Below are 19,254 nucleotides of genomic sequence, written 5' to 3' on the forward strand. Positions count from 1 at the left end.
TGATACCAATCGATCACCACATTCTTTTGGAGAGATTGGAAACCCAAATTGGTCTGCACAGACAAGTTCTGGCCTGGTTTAGATCTTATCTGTCGGAGTTCCTCAAGGCTCCGTTTTATAACCACTATTTTTTTTCACTATATATTTTACCTCTTGGTGATGTCATGGTGAAGCCCCAAAATTGCCCTCCCTGGAAGACTGTTTCTCAGACATAAGGAAGTGGATGGCGGCAAATGTTCTACTTTTAAACTCGGACAAAGCTGAGATGCTAGTTCTAGGTCCCAAGAAACAAACAGATCTTCTGTTGAATCGAACAATTAATCTTGATGGTTGTACAGTCGTCTCAAAATAAAACTGAAGCACCTCGGCGTTACTCTGGACCCCGATCTCTCGATTGACGAACATATCAAGACTGTTTCAAGGACAGCTTTTTTCCATCTACGTAACATTGCAAAGATCAGAAACTTTGTCGAAAAATGATGCAGAAAAATGAATCCATGCTCGTGTCACTTCTAGGTTAGACTACGACAATGCTCTACTTCCTGGCTACCTGGATAAAGCACTAAATAAACTTCAGTTAGTGCTAAACACGGCTGCTAGACTCTTGACTAGAACCAAAAAATTTGATCATATTACTCCAGTGCTAGCCTCTTTACACTGGCTTCCTGTTAAGGCTAGGGCTGATTTCAAGGTTTTACTGCTAACCTACAAAGCATTACATGGGCTTGCTCCTACCTATCTCTCAGATTTGGTCCTGCGTACATACCTACACGTACGCTATGGTCACGACGCGGGCCTCCTTATTGTCCCTAGAATTTCTAAGCAAACAGCTGAAGGCAGGGCTTTCTTCTATAGAGCTCTATTTTTATGGAATGGTCTGCCTATCCATGTGAGAGACGTAGACTCAGTCTCAACCTTTAAGTCTTTATCGAAGACTCATCTCTTGAGTAGGTCCTACCATTGAGTGTAGTCTGGTCCAGGAGTGTGAAGGTGAACGGAAAGGCACTGGAGCAACGAACCGCCCTTGCAGTCTCTGCCTGGCCAGTTCCCCTATCTCCACTGGGATTCTCTGCCTCAAACCCTATTACAGGGGCTGAGTCACTGGCTTACTGGTGATCTTCCATGCCGTCTCTAGGAGGGGTGCGTCACTTGAGTGGGTTGAGTCAGTGATGTGATTTTCCTGTCCGCGTTGGCGCCCCCCCTCGGGTTCATGCCGTGGGGGAGATCTTCGTGGGCTATACTCTGCCTCGTCTCAGGATAGTAAGTTGGTGATTGAAGATGTCCCTCTAGTGGTGCGGGGGTTGTGCTTTGGCAAAGTGGGTGGCGGGTGGTATCGTTGGATGGGGCCACAGTGTCTCCGGACCCCTCATGTCTCAGCCTCCAGTATTTATACTGCAATAGTTTGTGTGTCGGGGGACTAGGGTCAGTCTGTTATATCTGGAGTATTTCTCCTGTCCTGTCCAGTGTGAATTTAATATATCTGAGAACCTGAGCCCTAGGACCATCTGGCCTGATGACTCCTTGCTGTCCCCAGTCCACCTGGTCGTGCTGCTGCTCCAGTTTCAACTGTTCTCCCTGCGGCTATGGAACCATTTCCTCTTCACTGGACGTGATACCTGGTCTCAGACCTGCTGATTTCAACTCTCTAGCAACAGCTGTTGCGGTAGAGATTGTCTGAATGATCGGCTATATAAAGCCAACTAACATTTACTCCTGAGGTGCTGACCCGTTGCACCCTCTACAACCACTGTGATTATCATCATCATCATCATCATCATCATCATCATCATCATCTGACCCTGCTGGTCATCTATGAACATTTGAAAATCTTGGCCATGTTGTGTTATAATCTCCACCCGGCACAGCCAGAAGAGGACCGGCCACCCCTCATAGCCTGGTTCTTCTCTAGGTTTCTTCCTAGCCACCGGCCTTCCTAGGGAGTTTTTCCTAGCCACCATGCTTCTACACCTGCAGTGCTTGCTGTTTGGGGTTTTAGGCTGGGTTTCTGTACAGCACTTGGTGAAATCAGCTTATGTAAGAAGGGCGTTATGAATACATTTGGTTGATTGATACCTGTGGCATTGTGTTGTGTGACTAAACTGCACATTTTAGAGTGGCCTTTTACTGTCTGGCACAAGGTGCAACAGTGTTATGGTCATGCTGTTTAATCCGATTCTGGATATGCCACACCTGGCAGGTGGATGGAATAACTTGGCAAAGGAGAAATGCTCACTAACAGGGATGTAAACAATTTTGTGCACAAAATTTGAGAGAAACAAGCTTTTTGTGCATATGGATAATGTCTGGTATCTTTTATTTCAGCTCATGAAACATGGGACCGACACTTTACATGTTGCATTTATATATTACCTAACATCCGATTTGGACCATGAGTTTGACATGAGGAATCCCAACAACCAAAAAAACTGTCTAAAGCCACACACGGCCTCCCTTGTTCAGAGAAATTTGTCATTGAAGTTGTTAGGTTTATGTCCCATCTTACATCCTGATATTACCAGGTTCTGACAACTAGATGGTGGTGTTCCTGCTATGAGTTTTTATCCCCCCCCCCATGTTGAAGGGCTAGTTAACCCAACTTAGAAAATTACATTGTTTCCTTACCCTGTAAGCGGTCATGTCCAAATCATCCTTAAGTATTTAAAATTTGATTGATTTACACAATGTATGTTACTTACAGGTTATTTGGATATGAAGCATGAAAATGCTAATATAGGTACTTGCATAAAAAGCTAGCACATGAATCAGTGGCCAGGAAAACAAAACCAAATACATGGGTTGCCATTATACCTTTTCCATATGTAAACCAATATGTCATTTGGGTGAACTTTCCCTTTAATATTGAGAGGGTGGGGGTGAGCACCATCTAGTGGTCGGAACATGGTAATATCAGGATGGGATATAAACCTAACAAACTTCAATGACAAAATGTTTCTGAACAGGGGAAAAACGTCACCACATTCACTGAGAATACATGACATAGCATGAAGAAACAATACTCTGAGCCACAGCTCCATAATACTTGCCAGACAGAGAACTGATACTGTATAGTCGTTGTTGGGGTGTCCGTGGGTGGCTTTTGACCATTATGTTGGATGCCTCAAGTCTTACTCACTGTTAGAGAAATAAGTTTTGTACAAATCCAATCTTACGTACTATATTTATTTTTGTCTCCTGGAAGACAAAAGATGGATGGCAGATGGAGTAGGCCAGCGAACAAGGTGTTTCCATGGTCTGGGGTTGGTGGAGTTGTGCTTCATGTTTCAGAAGCTGACCTTATTTCAGCGCTGGCAGTGTGGCTGGAAGGTCCTGCAGCACTGCCGCCCTAGCCTGGTTCCAGAGCTGTTTGTGCAGTCTAGCCACCTCCATTGTTACAGATAGACGCCTTATGTCTTAACAAGACTAAGATGAGGGAGGGAAATGTGACTACAGTGACTGAGTTAATTAGACCACCACTGTAAATTAAACCCTGGTACTCTCATAGCCTGGTCCCAGATCAGTTTGTGCTTTCCAATTCCTGAAATTGTTATGCCAAACAGGAGTTGGCAAGACAGCACAAACAGATCTGGGACCAGGCTAGTACACTTCAGCACACCGCTGAAATGGTGGCATGAACTGAGTGGGCTGGGCTGCCTGGCTGGGCCTCGTTGTTCCAGTACAAAAAATGACAGACCAGAGGTTATTAACATAACAGCATATAAAGTGGGTATTGAACAAAGCCATCCTGTTGCTGTTGTTAGGCATGCGCACACACACACGCCATTACACCAATCTAAACATGGCCAGCAGCGCACAACAAGTGGAATGTATTCAGAACAGAAGAGGGCTGGATGGTGGATCACTCCATTCAGATGGAGAAATACAATAAAGCTGATTTTATTTCAATGATTCATTTTATGTGAGTTTCAGGCTGTGCCTAGACAACAGTGTACAACAGTTACATAGCTGAAAAGGACAATTGTTTCACAGTTCAATCGAATGTTGCAAAAGGCATAGTCAAGAAGTCTAAAACATGTCATCAAAGTGCCAAACGTAACAAAACTGAAAGCATAATTCTGTCCACGGTGGGAGTATTTGTGCACCCGCTTATAACCATATTGAAGAGGATTCATTGCATAGGAGTTTTAGTGCACCCACGTATTACACTTATAACCATATTGAAGATGATATGTGGGGATCATTCATTACGCCTTTATGTCTGACTGAACAACACCATATAGCAATAGGTAATTTCAGTTGATTATATAATGTGATCTGATCACGTGTCAGGGCATTTTCTTTAGGAGCTATGGGATGAAATGGCACCAAGAGAGAGAGGGTGGAAAGGTATTTTCCCCAAGTCCCCCAGCCGTATACCTCCTGCCCTACTCTCTTAGAAAAAAACCTAAACCATAAAGAGTTCGTAGTAGAACCCTTTTTGGATCCAGGTAGAACAGTCCACTAGCCCCAAGCAAACCTATCCCCCAGCAGAGTTGAGAATTTTTTCAGGAGCAGTTCAGTTGAGGCTGAATTACAGGGACTCTGTGGGGATGAAAGACTCACCATTCTGTTCCCTCTGCGGCAGTCAGACATTCCAATTCTCATTCTAGAACACGGAGGTCTACTCTGACCTGCAGACACCTGAAGCTGCCCAGCGACTCAGGCAGACCTCCAAGACACTGCTGGCCTGGAAGGATTGTATAAGTGCATTCCAGCCCAATGTTATTACTTCCCGTTAACTAATGGCATAGAGGGCACCGGATGGTGGAAAGCAGAAAGCCTGTGCTGCTTCAAGCTTCAAAAAGCAGAAGCACTTCTAGGCCTATATTATGCACTCCCTCCTTCAGTGGTAAATATTTTCTCTTCACGGCAGCCGCTGTTCCCATCCTCTCATGAGATGCTCTCTGTGTCAGGTCACTCAGTGTCGAGTGCTTTCCACGGACTGAACAGAAGAAGAGTGTGAATGGGGGGGGAAAAAATATTTCCATGATGGTGCTGAAATGCTAAGACAAGATCACAGATGTATGTGAACCATGCGGCAGCACATTGCCAACTGCTCGCAGAGAAACTGGCTACATTCCATTCTTCAAGTCTATCTGTAACCAGGTTTCCATCCAACCATTTCATGCAGATGAATTAGCACACATGGGAAAAAAAGTCAAGACAGGGCTGGTGGACACAGGAAATGTCAGTACAATTTCTTGATTGTCAATAGACAATTTGTACGTTCGACGTGGTGGGATCTTTGTGTCTAAAATTAATTATGCTGTAAACGCCTTTATGCGCAACAATTGATATAACCACCATAATGTATCTTAGTAACCTTGAAGTCGTGCGATATGTTGTGTGGTCCTCCCACTACGACTCAGGAAAGTATTCAGTTTATTAGGCTACAGATTAAATAATTTATGATGAACTTCACAGGGTGGTGAAAGTGCACAGTGATGAGCTTGATGCTTTCCAATAAATATCTAGGATCTTATTCTGGTGACATGATGAGCGATCCTGAGCTGCTGTTGGACAAGTCAAAATAATCTTGCTTTATACATAATCTCATCATGTAGGCTCCTTCTCACACTGTATCTGCGAGAGTGCGTGTGCCAAGAACAGAGTGGCTACAGTTGAATTCGGAAGTTAACATACACTTAGGTTGGAGTCATTAAAACTAGTTTTTTCAACAACTCCACAAATTTCTTGTTAACAAACTATAGTTTTGGCAAGTCACTTAGGAATCTACTTTGTGCATGACAAGTCATTTTTCATGGCTTTAGAAGCTTCTGATAAATGATGTCAATTAGCCTGAGTCAATAGGTGTACCTGTGGTTGTATTTCAAGGCCTACCTTCAAACGTACTGCCTCTTTGATTGACATCATGGAAAAATCTAAAGAAATCAGCCAAGACCTCAGAAAATAAATTGTACACCTCCACAAGTCTGGTTCTTCCTTGGGAGCAATTTCCAAACGCCTGAAGGTACCACGTTCATCTGTGGTGTAAACACCATGGAACCACGTAGCCGTCATACCGCTCAGGAAGGAGACGCGTTCTGTCTCCTAGAGATGAACGTACTTTGGTGCGAAAAGTGCAAATCAATCCCAGAACAACAGCAATGGACCTTCTGAAGATGCTGGAGGAAACAGGTACAAAAGTATCTATATCCACAGTAAAACGAGTCCTATATCGACATAACCTGAAAGGCCGCTCAGCAAGGAAGAAGCCACTGCTCCAAAACCACCATAAAAAAGCCAGACTACGGTTTGCAACTGCACATGGGGAAAAATATCGTACTTTTTTGGAGAAATGTCCTCTGGTCTGATGAAACAAAAATAGAACGGTTTGGCCATAATGACCATCGTTATGTTTGGAGAAAAAAGGGGGCGGCTTACAAGCCAAAGAACACATTTTTACATTTACATTTTAGTCATTTAGAAGACGCTCTTATCCAGAGCGACTTACAGTAGTGAATGCATACATCTCATTTTCATTTCATTTCATAATTTATTTATTTTTTTCTTCGTACCATCCCAACCGTGAAGCACGGGGCTGGCAGCATCATGTTGTGGGAGTGCTTTGCTTCAGGAGGGACTGATGCACTTCACAAAATAGAATGCATCATGAGGAAGGAAAGTTGTGTGGATATACTGAAGCAACATCTCAAGAAGTTAAAGCTTGGTCACAAATGGATCCTGAACTCATTCTATGGAAAATTTGTGGGCAGAACTGAAAAAGCGTGTGCGAGCAAGGAGGCCTACAAACCTGACTCAGTTACACCAGCTCTGTCAGGAGGAATGGGCCAAAATTCACCCAACGTATTGTGGGACGTTTCGGCTACCCGAAACGTTTGACCCAAGTTAAACAATTTAATGGCAATGCTACCAAATACTAATTGAGTGTATGTAAACTTCTGACCCACTGGGAATGTGATGAAAGAAATAAAAGCTGAAAGAAATAATTCTCTCTACTATTATTCTGACATTTCACATTCTTAAAATAAAGTGATGATCCTAACTGACCTAAGACCAGGAATTTTTACTAGGATTAAATGTCAGGAATTGTGAAAAACAGTTTAAATGCATTTGGCTAAGGTGTATGTAAACTTCCAACTTCAACTGTATATAACGGCAACAGTTTTTGTAACAAAACCATATGTAGAGTTAAATGCGATTGAAACCCATTTAATTGAACTGCAAAAGTTATTTTCATGTGCATTACATCACGCACAGCCTTTTATCTGCAACAATTCCATTGGATTTCTCTGGTGGGAAAATGTGCATATTATTTTAAAATATTTGCATGAAAATCTGTCACCAATTGGATGGAAACCTAGCTAGTGTCATATGACATTGTGGCTGATTCAGATAAATTATACAACATCATAGACCTAATTGTAAATGTAAAATGCTAGGCATCGTCGAGTCAGTTACCATGATCATCTTCCAATGGAATCAAATTCCCTCTGCCAGTGCCATATTAGGACATCAGTCTGAATGGAATTAAGCATGCCACTTGAATAGATCAGGTGTGTACTTCTTAAGCCGTTTCATAGATCCTAAAGCTTACCGCACAGATCATGGATGACCTCAAATGAGGAGGACCAGGAGTAGCGTTCTGCCCCCTGCTCAATGATGTAGGATGGGAGGGTCTCCAGCTCATATGCACCCCTCTTCTTCCAAGACAGGAACATGGTGACCAACCCGTGTCTCCCTCACTCTCAACCCTAACCATGGATCTTAACAACCTCAACCTTATGTAAATAACCTTCTAATTCTGTCCCCGATCACTGCAGTAGACTGACCCTCATGCCACACACCAACATTAAGCACTAGTCTACCAACAACTACCTATATCTCCCCTTCTTACCTACATCAAACCCATCTTAACAGTCCTACTCAACGCAGTCCAACCCTTGAACTCTGCCAATAGCTTATTCAACTTCATTCAAAATCTGCACCTGCAAAACTAGGCAATATTACCTCATCCAGCTCAACCACTAAACACTTGCTTTGAACCTTCTCTCCAAGCCATGTGCCAGAGCAACTCACTTCAGGTCCAACTGGGCATAAATTAGTCAAGATGTCCTAACTGGGTTTCAATTAGCTCTCTGAGGAAACCAAACCACCGTCTTGGTTTGGAACAGTCTGTTACTCATATCACTAATAATAAACAGATGGCTGAGACCTGCTTTGTCAATGCCCTCCAGGATCTGTATTGAAGATCCAACCCAGAAGGAGACTGGTCTAAACTCTCAATGCAAACTGTGCTCCAGTTCCAACTCCTTGAAGACTGACATCAGATCTTCATAATCCACAACCAACTAAAGACAATTTCCATGGTCTTGATAACTTCTCTTCCTGTTGCTCCTTCTGTCGTCCCGGGGTTAAAGTGTTATAAGCATCCAAACAAAGTCAAGTCCCCTTCCATCGTCCTCTTCCAAGCCATTCGTTTGAGTTACTCCTGACTACTGTGGAGTTCAAAACACACCCTGATTACCGCTCACACAGTTCCGTCTTCCCAAGGTACTTTGTTACTGCTACCTAGTAATAACTATGTTGTCAGAATCCTCTCATAGATTTAAAATGTATCAATGATAAAGTTCTCAACTTTCTAACATCTTCTGTGCGACAAGCTGTTGAGTATCATAGCCCGTGTAGGATGTGTGGACGATAGAGGGGCTTTCGACCCACTCCATCAAACAAGTGATGTATTCATACAGAGGTGAGTTGCAATGCATGCTGGGACTGGCAGTCTGGGCCAATGGCTTTCTAACTGACACAAAGATCTCTTTTAAACTCACTCCTACACAAAGAGTAGAACTTTGTTTTGCGCAAACTGTAAAAGCCTGACATTTTTCTGCATTAATTGGGCTTGCTAGAGCCTTTCTCTTTGTCTCCAGAAAGATTTGTTTTAAATTATGAATGCAACACGTCTAATGTCTGGGTTCATCTATTTCTGCAGAGGTACAATATTACAATACACACATTGAGAAACAGTTATCCAGAGAGAGAGAAGACAGATGTAGCAGAACCAAGAGGCCACAGACAGAATAGAACATTGCCGCTCTGCAAACGGAGGATGGGTTAAAACCACACCAGTAAGTTATCAGTCTATTGGCATACCATTGCTAAACAGCTGATTCACTGTTATTATACATCTATAATAGAAAGAAATACTGCGAGAACACGCTGTGCTAGCCATGGAAGGGAGGGACGTCACACAAAGACCAAAATGTCCAATTTTGGGATGAGAAATTAGAGGGTAGGATGGGAGCCTGTCTGCTCTGTCGCTCCGCTTTGGGCTTTGCAGACATATGGTAATAATCTAGAAAAGCTTTGAGCGCACTGCTGCTTGATTTTTAATGAAGAGACCAGTCACTGGCTACAGCATGAGGACTAGGGGCTGCTGCAGCATAAAGGTCTATTTCCATCCACTTCATGCAGAAAAAGGGAACTCAAGAAACATTAGTCTCCCATCCCTTTCATGTCCCAAATCAAGTAATTAAGCTCTTAAAATACTTTGTGTATGTGTGTAGATAGATGAGATACACACACACACACACACACACACACACACACACACACACACACACACACACACACACGTGTGTGTGTGTGTGTGTGTGTGGACAACCCTTCAATATAGTTGATTTGGCTATTTCAGCCACACCCGTTGCTGACAGACGCATACAAATCGAGCACACAGTCATGCAATCTCCATAGAAAAAAACATTGGCAGTAGAATGGTGTTAAATCACGGAGCTCTTCGTTTCAATGTGGAATCGTCATAGGATGCCACCTTTCCAACAAGTCAGTTCGTAAAATTTCTGTCCTGCCCCGGTCAACTGTAAGTTTTATTGTGAAGTGGAAAATTCTGGGAGCAACAAAAGGCTCAGCCGCGAAGTGGTAGACCACACAAGCTCACAGAACAGGACTGCACAGTGCTGAAGTGTGAAGCGCGTAAAAATAGTCTGTCCTCGGTTGCAACACTCACTACCGAGTTCCAAACTGCCTCTAGAAGCAATGTCGGCACAAGAACTGTTCGCCCGGTGCCGCAAATAAGCCTAAAATCACCATGCGCAATGCCAAGCGTCAGCTGCAGTGGTGTAATGTTGGCCGCCATTGGACTCTGAAGCAGTGGAAACGCATTTTATGGAGTGATGAATCACACTTCACCATCTCGCAGTCCGATAGACGAATCTGGGTTTGGCGGATGCCAGGAGAACGCTACCTGTCCCAATGCATAGTGCCAACTGTAAAGTTTGGTGGAGGAGGAATAGTCGGGTGGGGCTGCCCCTTAGTTCCAGTGAAGGGAATTCTTAACGCTACAGCATACAATGACATTCTAGACGATTCTGTGCTTCCAACTTTGTGGCAAAAGTTTGGGGAAGGCCCTTCCCTGTTTCAGCATGACAATACCCCCGTGCACAAAGCGAGGTCCATACAGAAATGGTTTGTCGAGATCGGTGTGGAAGAAATTGACTGGCCTGCACAGAGCCCTGACCTCAACCACATTGAAAACCTTTGGGATGAATTGGAACGCCGACTGCGAGCCAGGCCTAATCTCCCGACATCTGTGCCCGTCCTCACTAATGCTTGTGGCTGAATGGAAGCAAGTTCTCTCAGCAATGTTCTAACATCTAGTGGAAAGCCTTCCCAGAAGAGTGGAGGCTGTTATAGCAGCAAAGGGGGGACCAACTCCATATTCACTCCATATTCATGACTTAAGATGGTCTGCAAACTGTGCCTGGTGTCATTCATTACAGTAAAGTAGCTCATCCAGGGGAATCACTCATACCAACTACCAGAAGGCTATATAGTCTATATGAATTATCTCCTCAGTAAACTTTGAAGAATTCAATGGGGCGTTTTAGGAGGATTGAGTGTTTGATTGAGTGAGGGTACAAAACGGTAACTGGGGGAGTGTCTGTGTGTGTACCGGAGACAAAGTGTGTTAGAGTGTTGACAGAGGGAGTGCAGCCGAGCCGAAGGGCTTATGCGTGCCCATGTGGAGGTGGTTTGGGGTTATATTTAGAAAGGTGGCCCATCGTACAGGGATTAACCCTACACTACCCAGCTGCAAAGAGCAGTGCCAGGAAAGCCTCCGGACAATTCCATGGTAACAGAATGAAGCTGAGACGCCAATTTTTTTACTGAAAGTATGCCAAACAAAAAAAATAATTGATTCCAAAGTTAAACCATAGAAATCTAAGCACAAGGACTACTTTAATTTCCACTGTACATTTAAATCTGCGCTGTTTGAGTTTAAGTTTGGTAACAGAATGACAGTAAAATCTTTTTTGTGACCATATTTTCCAAAAACATTTAAATATACAGTTAAAGTCGGAAGTTTACATACACCTTAGCCAAATACATTTAAACTGTTTTTCACAATTCCTGACATTTAATCCTAGTAAAAATTCCCTGTTTTAGGTCAGTTAGGATCATCACTTTATTTTAAGAATGTGAAACGTCAGAGTAATAGTAGAGAGAATAATTTCAGCTTTTATTTATTTAATCACATTCCCAGTGGGTCAGAAGTTTACATACACTCAATTAGTATTTGGTAGCATTGCCTTTAAATTGTTTAACTTGGGTCAAACGTTTCAGGTAGCCTTCCACAAGCTTCCCACAATAAGTTGGGTGAATTTTGGCCCATTCCTCCTGACAGAGCTGGTGTAACTGAGTCAGGTTTGTATGCCTCCTTGCTCGCACACGCTTTTACAGTTCTGCCCACAAATATTCTATAGGATTTATGGCCACTCAAATACCTAAGCCTTTCTGCCACAACTTTGGAAGTATGCTTGGGGTCATTGTCCATTTGGAAGACCCATTTGCGACCAAGCTTTAACTTCCTGACGGATGTCTTGAGATGTTGCTTCAATACATCCACCAAATTTTCCTTCTCATGATGCCATCTATTTTGTGAAGTGCACCAGTCCCTCCTGCAGCAAAGCATCCCCACAACATGATGCTGCCACCCCCGTGCTTCACGGTTGGGATGGTGTTCTTTGGCTTGCAAGCCTCCCCCTTTTTCTTCCAAACATAACGATGGTTATTATGGCCAAAGTGTTCTGTTGGTTTCATCAGACCAGAGGACATTTCTACAAAAAAGTACAATCTTTGTCCCCATGGGCAGCTGCAAACCGAAGTCTGGCTTTTTTAATGGCGGTTTTGGAGCAGTGCCTTCTTCCTTGCTGAGCGGCCTTTCAGGTTATGTCGATATAGGACTCGTTTTACTGTGGATATAGATACTTCTGTACCTGTTTCCTTCAGCATCTTCACAAGGTCCTTTGCTGTTGTTCTGGGATTGATTTGCACTTTTTGCACCAAAGTACATTCATCTCTAAGAGACAGAACGCGTCTTCTTCCTGAGCGGTATGACGGCTGTGTGGTCCCATGGTGTTTATACTTGCGTACTATTGTTTGTACAGATGAACGTGGTACCTTCAGGCGTTTGGAAATTGCTCCCAAGGATGAACCAGACTTGAGGTGTACAATTTTTTTTCTGAGGTCTTGGCTGATTTCTTTTGATTTTCCCATGATGTCAAGCACATTTGCACATGTTGTATATAGGTTTTCCTACTGTATTATTGATTGTATGTTTGTTTATTCCATGTGTAACTCTGTTGTTGTATGTGTGGAACTGCTTTGCTTTATCTTGGCCAGGTAGCAGTTGCAAAAGAGAACTTGTTCTCAACTAGCCTACCTGGTTAAATAAAGGTGAAATAAATATATAAATAAATAAATAAATAAAAAGAGGCACTGAGTTTGAAGGTAGGCCTTGAAATACATCCACAGGTACATCTCCAGTTGACTCAAATGATGTCAATTAGCCTATCAGAAGCTTCTAAAGCCATGACATTATTTTCTGGAATTTTCCAAGCTGTTTAAAGGCACAGTCAACTTAGTGTATGTAAAGTTCTGACCCCCTGGAATTGTGATACAGTGAATTATAAGTGAAATAATCCATCTGTTAACAATTGTTGGAAAAAGTACTTGTCATGCACAAAGTAGATGTCCTATGTTTTTGTGGAGTGGTTTAAAAACCAGTTTTAATGTAAACTTCCGACTTCAACTGTAACAACATTCAACAACAGACAAACTGAACAAATTCCACAGACATGTGACTAACAGAAATGGAATAATGTGTCCCTGAACAAAGGGGGGTCAAAAGTAACAGTCAGTATCTGGTGTGGCCACCAGCTGCATTAATTTCTGCAGTGCATCTCCTCCTCATGGACTGTACCAGATTTGCCAGTTTTTGCTGTGAGATGTTACCCCACTCTTCCGCCGAGGCACCTGCAAGTTCCCGGACATTTCTGGGGGGAATGGCCCTAGCCCTCACCCTTCGATCCAACAGGTCCCAGACGTGCTCACTGGGATTGAAATCCGGCCTCTTCACTGGCCATGGCAGAACGCTGACATTCCTGTCTTGCAGGAAATCACACACAGAACGAGCAGTATGGCTGGTGGCATTGTCATGCTGGAGGGTCATGTCAGAATGAGCCTGCCGGAAGGTACCACATGAGGGAGGAGGATGTCTTCCCTGTAGCATTGAGATTGCCTGCAATGACAACAAGCTCAGTCCGATGATGCTGTGACACACCGCCCCAGACCATGACGGACCCTCCACCTGCAAATCGATCCTGCTCCAGAGTACAGGCCTCAGTGTAACGCTCATTCCTTTGACGATAAACGCGAATCCGACCATCACCCCTGGTGATACAAACGGCGACTCGTCAGTGAAGAGCACTTTTTGCCAGTCCTGTCTGGTCCAGCGACGGTGGGTTTGTGCCCATAGGCGACGTTGTTACCGGTGATGTCTGGTGAGGACCTGCCTTACAATAGGCCTACAAGCCCTCAGTCCAGCCTCTCTCAGCCCATTGTGGACAGTCTGAGCACTGATGGAGGGATTGCTGTCCCCAGTCCACCTGGTCGTGCTGCATCTCCAGTTTCAACTGTTCTGCCTGCGGCTATGGAACCATTTCCTGTTCACTGGATGTGCTACTTTGTCCCAGACCTGCTGTTTTAAACTCTCTAGAGACAGCAGGTGCGGTAGAGATACTCAATGATCGGCTGTGAAAAGCCAACTGACATTTACTCCTGAGGTGCTGACCTGTTGCACCCTCTACAACCATTATTATTATTATTATTATTATTATTATTATTATTATGACCCTGCTGGTCATCTATGAACATTTGAAAATATTGGCCATGTTCTGTTATAATCTCCACTTGCCACAGCCAGAAGAGGACTGGCCACCCCTCATAGCCTGGTTCCTCTCTAGGTTTCTTCCTAGGTTCCGACCTTTCTAGGGAGTTTTTCCCTAGCCACGGTGCTTCTACATCTGCATTGCTTGCTGTTTGGGGTTTTAGGCTGGGTTTCTGTACAGCACTTTTTGAAATCAGCTAATTTATGAAGGGCTTTATAAATGAATTTGATTGTGCGTTCCTGGTGTAACTCGGGCAGTTGTTGCCATCCTGTCCCACAGGTGTGATGTTTGGATGTACCGATCCTGTGCAGGTGTTATTACACGTGGTCTGCCACTGTATATATATATATATATAAAAATAATATGCTGTAAGAAAATATATTAATGTATGCAGATGAGTGTTTCGTACCATTGCTCCATGGGTTGGCCAAGCCTTTTCCCATTTGAAGTCTGGTTTTCAAGCACTTTAAAGATCACTATTGGATCTAAAGTTAGTGTTAAATCCAAACAAAACACATGCTTTTTTCCTAGGCCCCATAAACCAGATGTCAATTAATTGGAATTGTAATGACTAGTTTGAACGATACACAAATTGAGCGAGTTCCTACAAATATCTTGGTATCTGGCTTGATGATAAACTGTCATTTAAAAACTGTCACAGCTGGTGAAGTTGAAGTTCAAGGTTGGTTTATTTTACAGAAACAAAGGATGTCTGACTTTTGTTAATAGGAAGGAAATTGTCCAGGCCATTTTAGATTATGGGGATATTATCTACCTAAACCACTAGATGCAGTTTTCCATTGTGCCCTTAGGTTTGCTACTTGGGATGATTATAAAACTCACCATTGTGTTTTGTATCAAAAAGTGGGTTGGGCCTCTATGTAAGAGAGCAGCATTTTCTTGTGTTTATCTACAAAGCACTCATGCAGAAATGTCCTATGTATCTAATTCAATTTAGACTTACAAATGACCTAACCCAGTCTCAGGCTTGGATAACACTGGAGGCCCCTTCGGTCTCCACCGAGTTAGGTAAAGCTGCTTTTAGTTGTTTTGCGCCATTTATCTGAAACAACTTAGAGCCCTCTGAAATGAGACGTACTGGTCCCCCTTGGTCAGTTCAGAGTACTGATCGGAAACCTCTGTTGATAAATGGGTCAGTTTTTTCTTAATGTTTTGTCATTTTGTTCATTGTATGCATTTAAATGTATTCCTGCAGGGCTCATCTGTAAAAGAGACCCTGGTCTCAGAATGACTTCCCAGTCATAATAAAAGGCTAAATAAATAACAAATATCCTTTCACAACCATAAGACCCACCAATGATTTAATTATTTTATCAAAATAGTTTAACCTGCTTTTTTACAATAATCACTGAGTCTAAGAAAAAGCATTTTTATTTTTGTATTTAACCTGAACCACGCATAATACACATTCACTTATAATAACTAACTTCTTGTAGCAGGCATTATAAGAAAATGTACACAAATTAACTCAAGTCTCTCAAGCACAAGCCCACATTCTAGTGAGGAGCCATCTAATCTTTATATTTCAAGTTTAGCCAACTTGGATCTAGTTGCTAGATAACAAGGTAGAACAGATGAATTGTTATGAACACATACCTGTCTGTCTCCAACTGAACAGCATGCTAGCCCGTCCACTTTGTTCAGATATTGAAATCATGAGGCCTACCTTATTTCTCAGAAATAGAACCAGTTGACAATTCCTTATACAGTAGCTTCAGAAAGTATTCAGACCCCTTGACTATTTCCAAATTATGTTACATTACAGCCTTATTCTGAAATGTATTACATTGTGTATAGATCAATGAGGGGGGAAAAAAACAATGACAAAGCATAAACAAGTTGACATTGACTATTTATAAATATAAAAACTGAAATATCACATTTAAAAAAGTATTCAGACCCTTTACTCAGTACTTTGTTGAAGCACCATTGGCAGCGATTACAGCATCGAGTCATCTTGGGTATGACTCTACAATCTTGACAACTGTATTTGGGGTGTTTCTCCCATTATTCTCTGCAGATCCTCTCAAGCTCTCAGGTTGGATGGGTAGCGTTGCTGCACAGATATTTTCAGATCTCTTCCAGAGATGTTTGACCGGGCTCTGGCTGGCCTACTCAAGGACATTGAGACTTGTCTCGAAACCAGTCCTGCATTGTCTTGGCTGTGTGCTCAGGGTTGTTGTCCTGTTGGAAGGTGAACCTTCGCCCCAGTCTGAAGTCCTGAGTGCTCTGGAGCAGGTTTTCAAGGAAAACTGTACTTTGCTCCGTTCATCATTCCCTCGATCCTGACTAGTCTCACAATCTCTGCTGCTGAAAAACATCCCCACAGCATGATGCTGTCACCACCATGCTTCACCGAAGGGATGGTGCCAGGTTTCCTCCAGATGTGACCCTTGGCATTCAGGCCAAAGAGTTGAATACTGGTTTCATCAGACCAGAGAATCTTGTTTCTTATGGTCTGAGAGTCTTTATGTGCCTTTTAGCAAACTCCAAGCAGGCTGTCATGTGCCTTTTACTGAGTAGTGGCTTCCGTCTGGCCACTCTACCAGAAAGGCCTGATTGGTGGAGTGCTGCAGAGATGGTTGTCCTTCTGGAAGGTTCTCCCATCTTCACAGAGGAACTCTGGAGCTCTGTCAGAGCTTGGGTTCTTGGTCACCTCCCTGACCCAGGCCCTTCTCCCCCAATTGTTCAGTTCGGCCAGGCGGCCAGCTTTAGGAAGAGTCCTGGTGGTTCCAAACTTCTTCCATTTAAGAATGATCGAGGCCACTGTGTTCTTGGAGACATTAAATGCTGCAGAATGTTTTTGGTACCCTTCCACAGGTCTAGGCCTCGACACAATTCTGTCTCGGAGCTCTATGGACAACTTCTCTATTAAAGTAAAATAATGCCTCAATGTGTTTCAGTGTCCATATGACCGATTCTGTTGGACCAAACCGCAAATGCAAAAAGCAAGTTGAAACCGCTTGTCAGAGAGGAAGAAGTGATCTCTTCGTTGTTTTGAGTGGCAGGGTGAAGGGCTTTGTGTGTGTGTGTGTGTGTGTGTGTGTGTGTGTGTGTGTGTGTGTGTGTGTAAAATGGGAAGGTGCACACAGCCTACAGTCATTGAACAAAGCACAGAAGGAGCCAAGGAGACAAGACCAAAGACAAAATGAGAAAAAGCAGCCAAATGTTGTGTTGTGTTATATATATATATATATATACACACACATATATACACACACACACACACTGCTCACTACAGGCTGATCCAACTTTGATGTAATGTCCTTAAAACAAGTCAAAATGAGGCTCAGTAGTGTGTGTGGCCTCCACGTGCCTGTATGACCTCCCTACAATGCCTGGGCATGCTCCTGATGAGGTGGCGGATGGTCTCCTGAGGGATCTCCTCCCAGACCTGGACTAAAGCATCCGCCAACTCCTGGACAGTCTGTGGTGCAACGTGGCGTTGGTGGATGGAGCGAGACATGATGTCCCAGATGTGGTCAATTGGATTCAGGTCTGGAGAACGGGCGGGCCAGTCCATAGCATCAATGCCTTCCTCTTGCAGGAACTGCTGACACGCTCCAGCCACATGAGGTCTAGCATTGTCTTGCATTAGGAGGAACCCAGGGCCAACCGCACCAGCATATGGTCTCACAAGGGGTCTGAGGATCTCATCTCGGTACCTAATGGCAGTCAGGCTACCTCTGGCGAGCACATGGAGGGCTGTGCGGCCCCCCAAAGAAATGCCACCCCACACCATGACTGACCCACCGCCAAACCGGTCATGCTGGAGGATGTTGCAGGCAGCAGAACGTTCTCCACGGCGTCTCCAGACTCTGTCACGTGCTCAGTGTGAACCTGCTTTCATCTGTGAAGAGCACAGGGCGCCAGTGGCGAATTTGCCAATCTTGGTGTTCTCTGGCAAATGCCAAACGTCCTGCACGGTGTTGGGCTGTAAGCACAACCCCCACCTGTGGACGTCGGGCCCTCATACCACCCTCATGGAGTCTGTTTCTGACCGTTTGAGCAGACACATGCGCATTTGTGGCCTGCTGGAGGTCATTTTGCTGGGCTCTGGCAGTGCTCCTCCTGCTCCTCCTTGCACAAAGGTGGAGGTAGCGGTCCTGCTGCTGGGTTGTTGCCCTCCTACAACCTCCTCCACGTCTCCTGATGTACTGGCCTGTCTCCTGGTAGCGCCTCCATGCTCTGGACACTATGCTGACAGACACAGCAAACCTTCTTGCCACAGCTCGCATTGATTCGCCATCCTGGATGAGCTGCACTACCTGAGCCACTTGTGTGGGTTCTAGACTCCGTCTCATGCTACCACTAGAGTGAAAGCACCGCCAGCATTCAAAAGTGACCAAAACATCAGCCAGGAAGTATAGGAACTGAGAAGTGGTCTGTGGTCCCCACCTGCAGAACCACTCCTTTATTGGGGGTGTCTTACTAATTGCCTATAATTTCCACCTGTTGTCTATTCCATTTGCACAACAGCATGTGAAATGTATTGTCAATCAGTGTTGCTTCCTAAGTGGACAGTTTGATTTCACAGAAGTGTGATTGACTTGGAGTTACATTGTGTTGTTTAAGTGTTCCCTTTATTTTTTGAGCAGTATATATATATATATATATATTTTTTTTTTTAAACTTGATTCTTACGATAGAGGCATTTGGAATATAGCACAAAAACAAATTTTAATTCATCCAATTAATTTGACGGATCACCGAGCCCTAATTTTGATGCATTTCTAATTAACTCCATGTTTAATATGTTATCTCATGGTCCTCTAGCAATCCATGTTTAATATGTTCTCTCATGGTCCTCTACCACTTCATGTTTAATATGTTCTCTCATGGTCCTCTACCAATCCATGTTTAATATGTTCTCTCATGGTCCTCTACCACTTCATGTTTAATATGTTCTCTCATGGTCCTCTAGCACTCCATGTTCTGCTAGATGTTTTCTAAGACCCCCTTTCCATCTGTTTGATCAGAAATCAAAGCCTTAGCTTATTCCTACCTTTTAAGATGCACAATTGTTGAA

At 43.6% G+C, this 19,254-nt stretch overlaps 1 protein-coding gene across 2 annotated transcripts in view; it reads right to left on the bottom strand.

Annotated features, from left to right (window-relative positions):
• The window catches only part of LOC115165604 (pleckstrin homology domain-containing family G member 5-like), a 105,972-nt gene that overhangs the window by 72,071 nt on the left and 14,647 nt on the right, over positions 1-19,254 (bottom strand). The window contains exon 1 of one of the 2 annotated variants that reach the window (XM_029718816.1): positions 7,556-8,034. The exons of the other annotated variant lie outside the window; for it this stretch is intronic. Coding sequence (XP_029574676.1) covers positions 7,556-7,679 — 124 coding nt within the window. The 5' untranslated portion in view covers positions 7,680-8,034. Of the gene's footprint in view, positions 1-7,555; positions 8,035-19,254 lie in introns of those variants that run through there. 2 annotated transcript variants of the gene reach the window in all.

Source organism: Salmo trutta, chromosome 28, assembly GCF_901001165.1.
Source record: "Salmo trutta chromosome 28, fSalTru1.1, whole genome shotgun sequence".
Taxonomy (NCBI): domain Eukaryota; kingdom Metazoa; phylum Chordata; class Actinopteri; order Salmoniformes; family Salmonidae; genus Salmo; species Salmo trutta.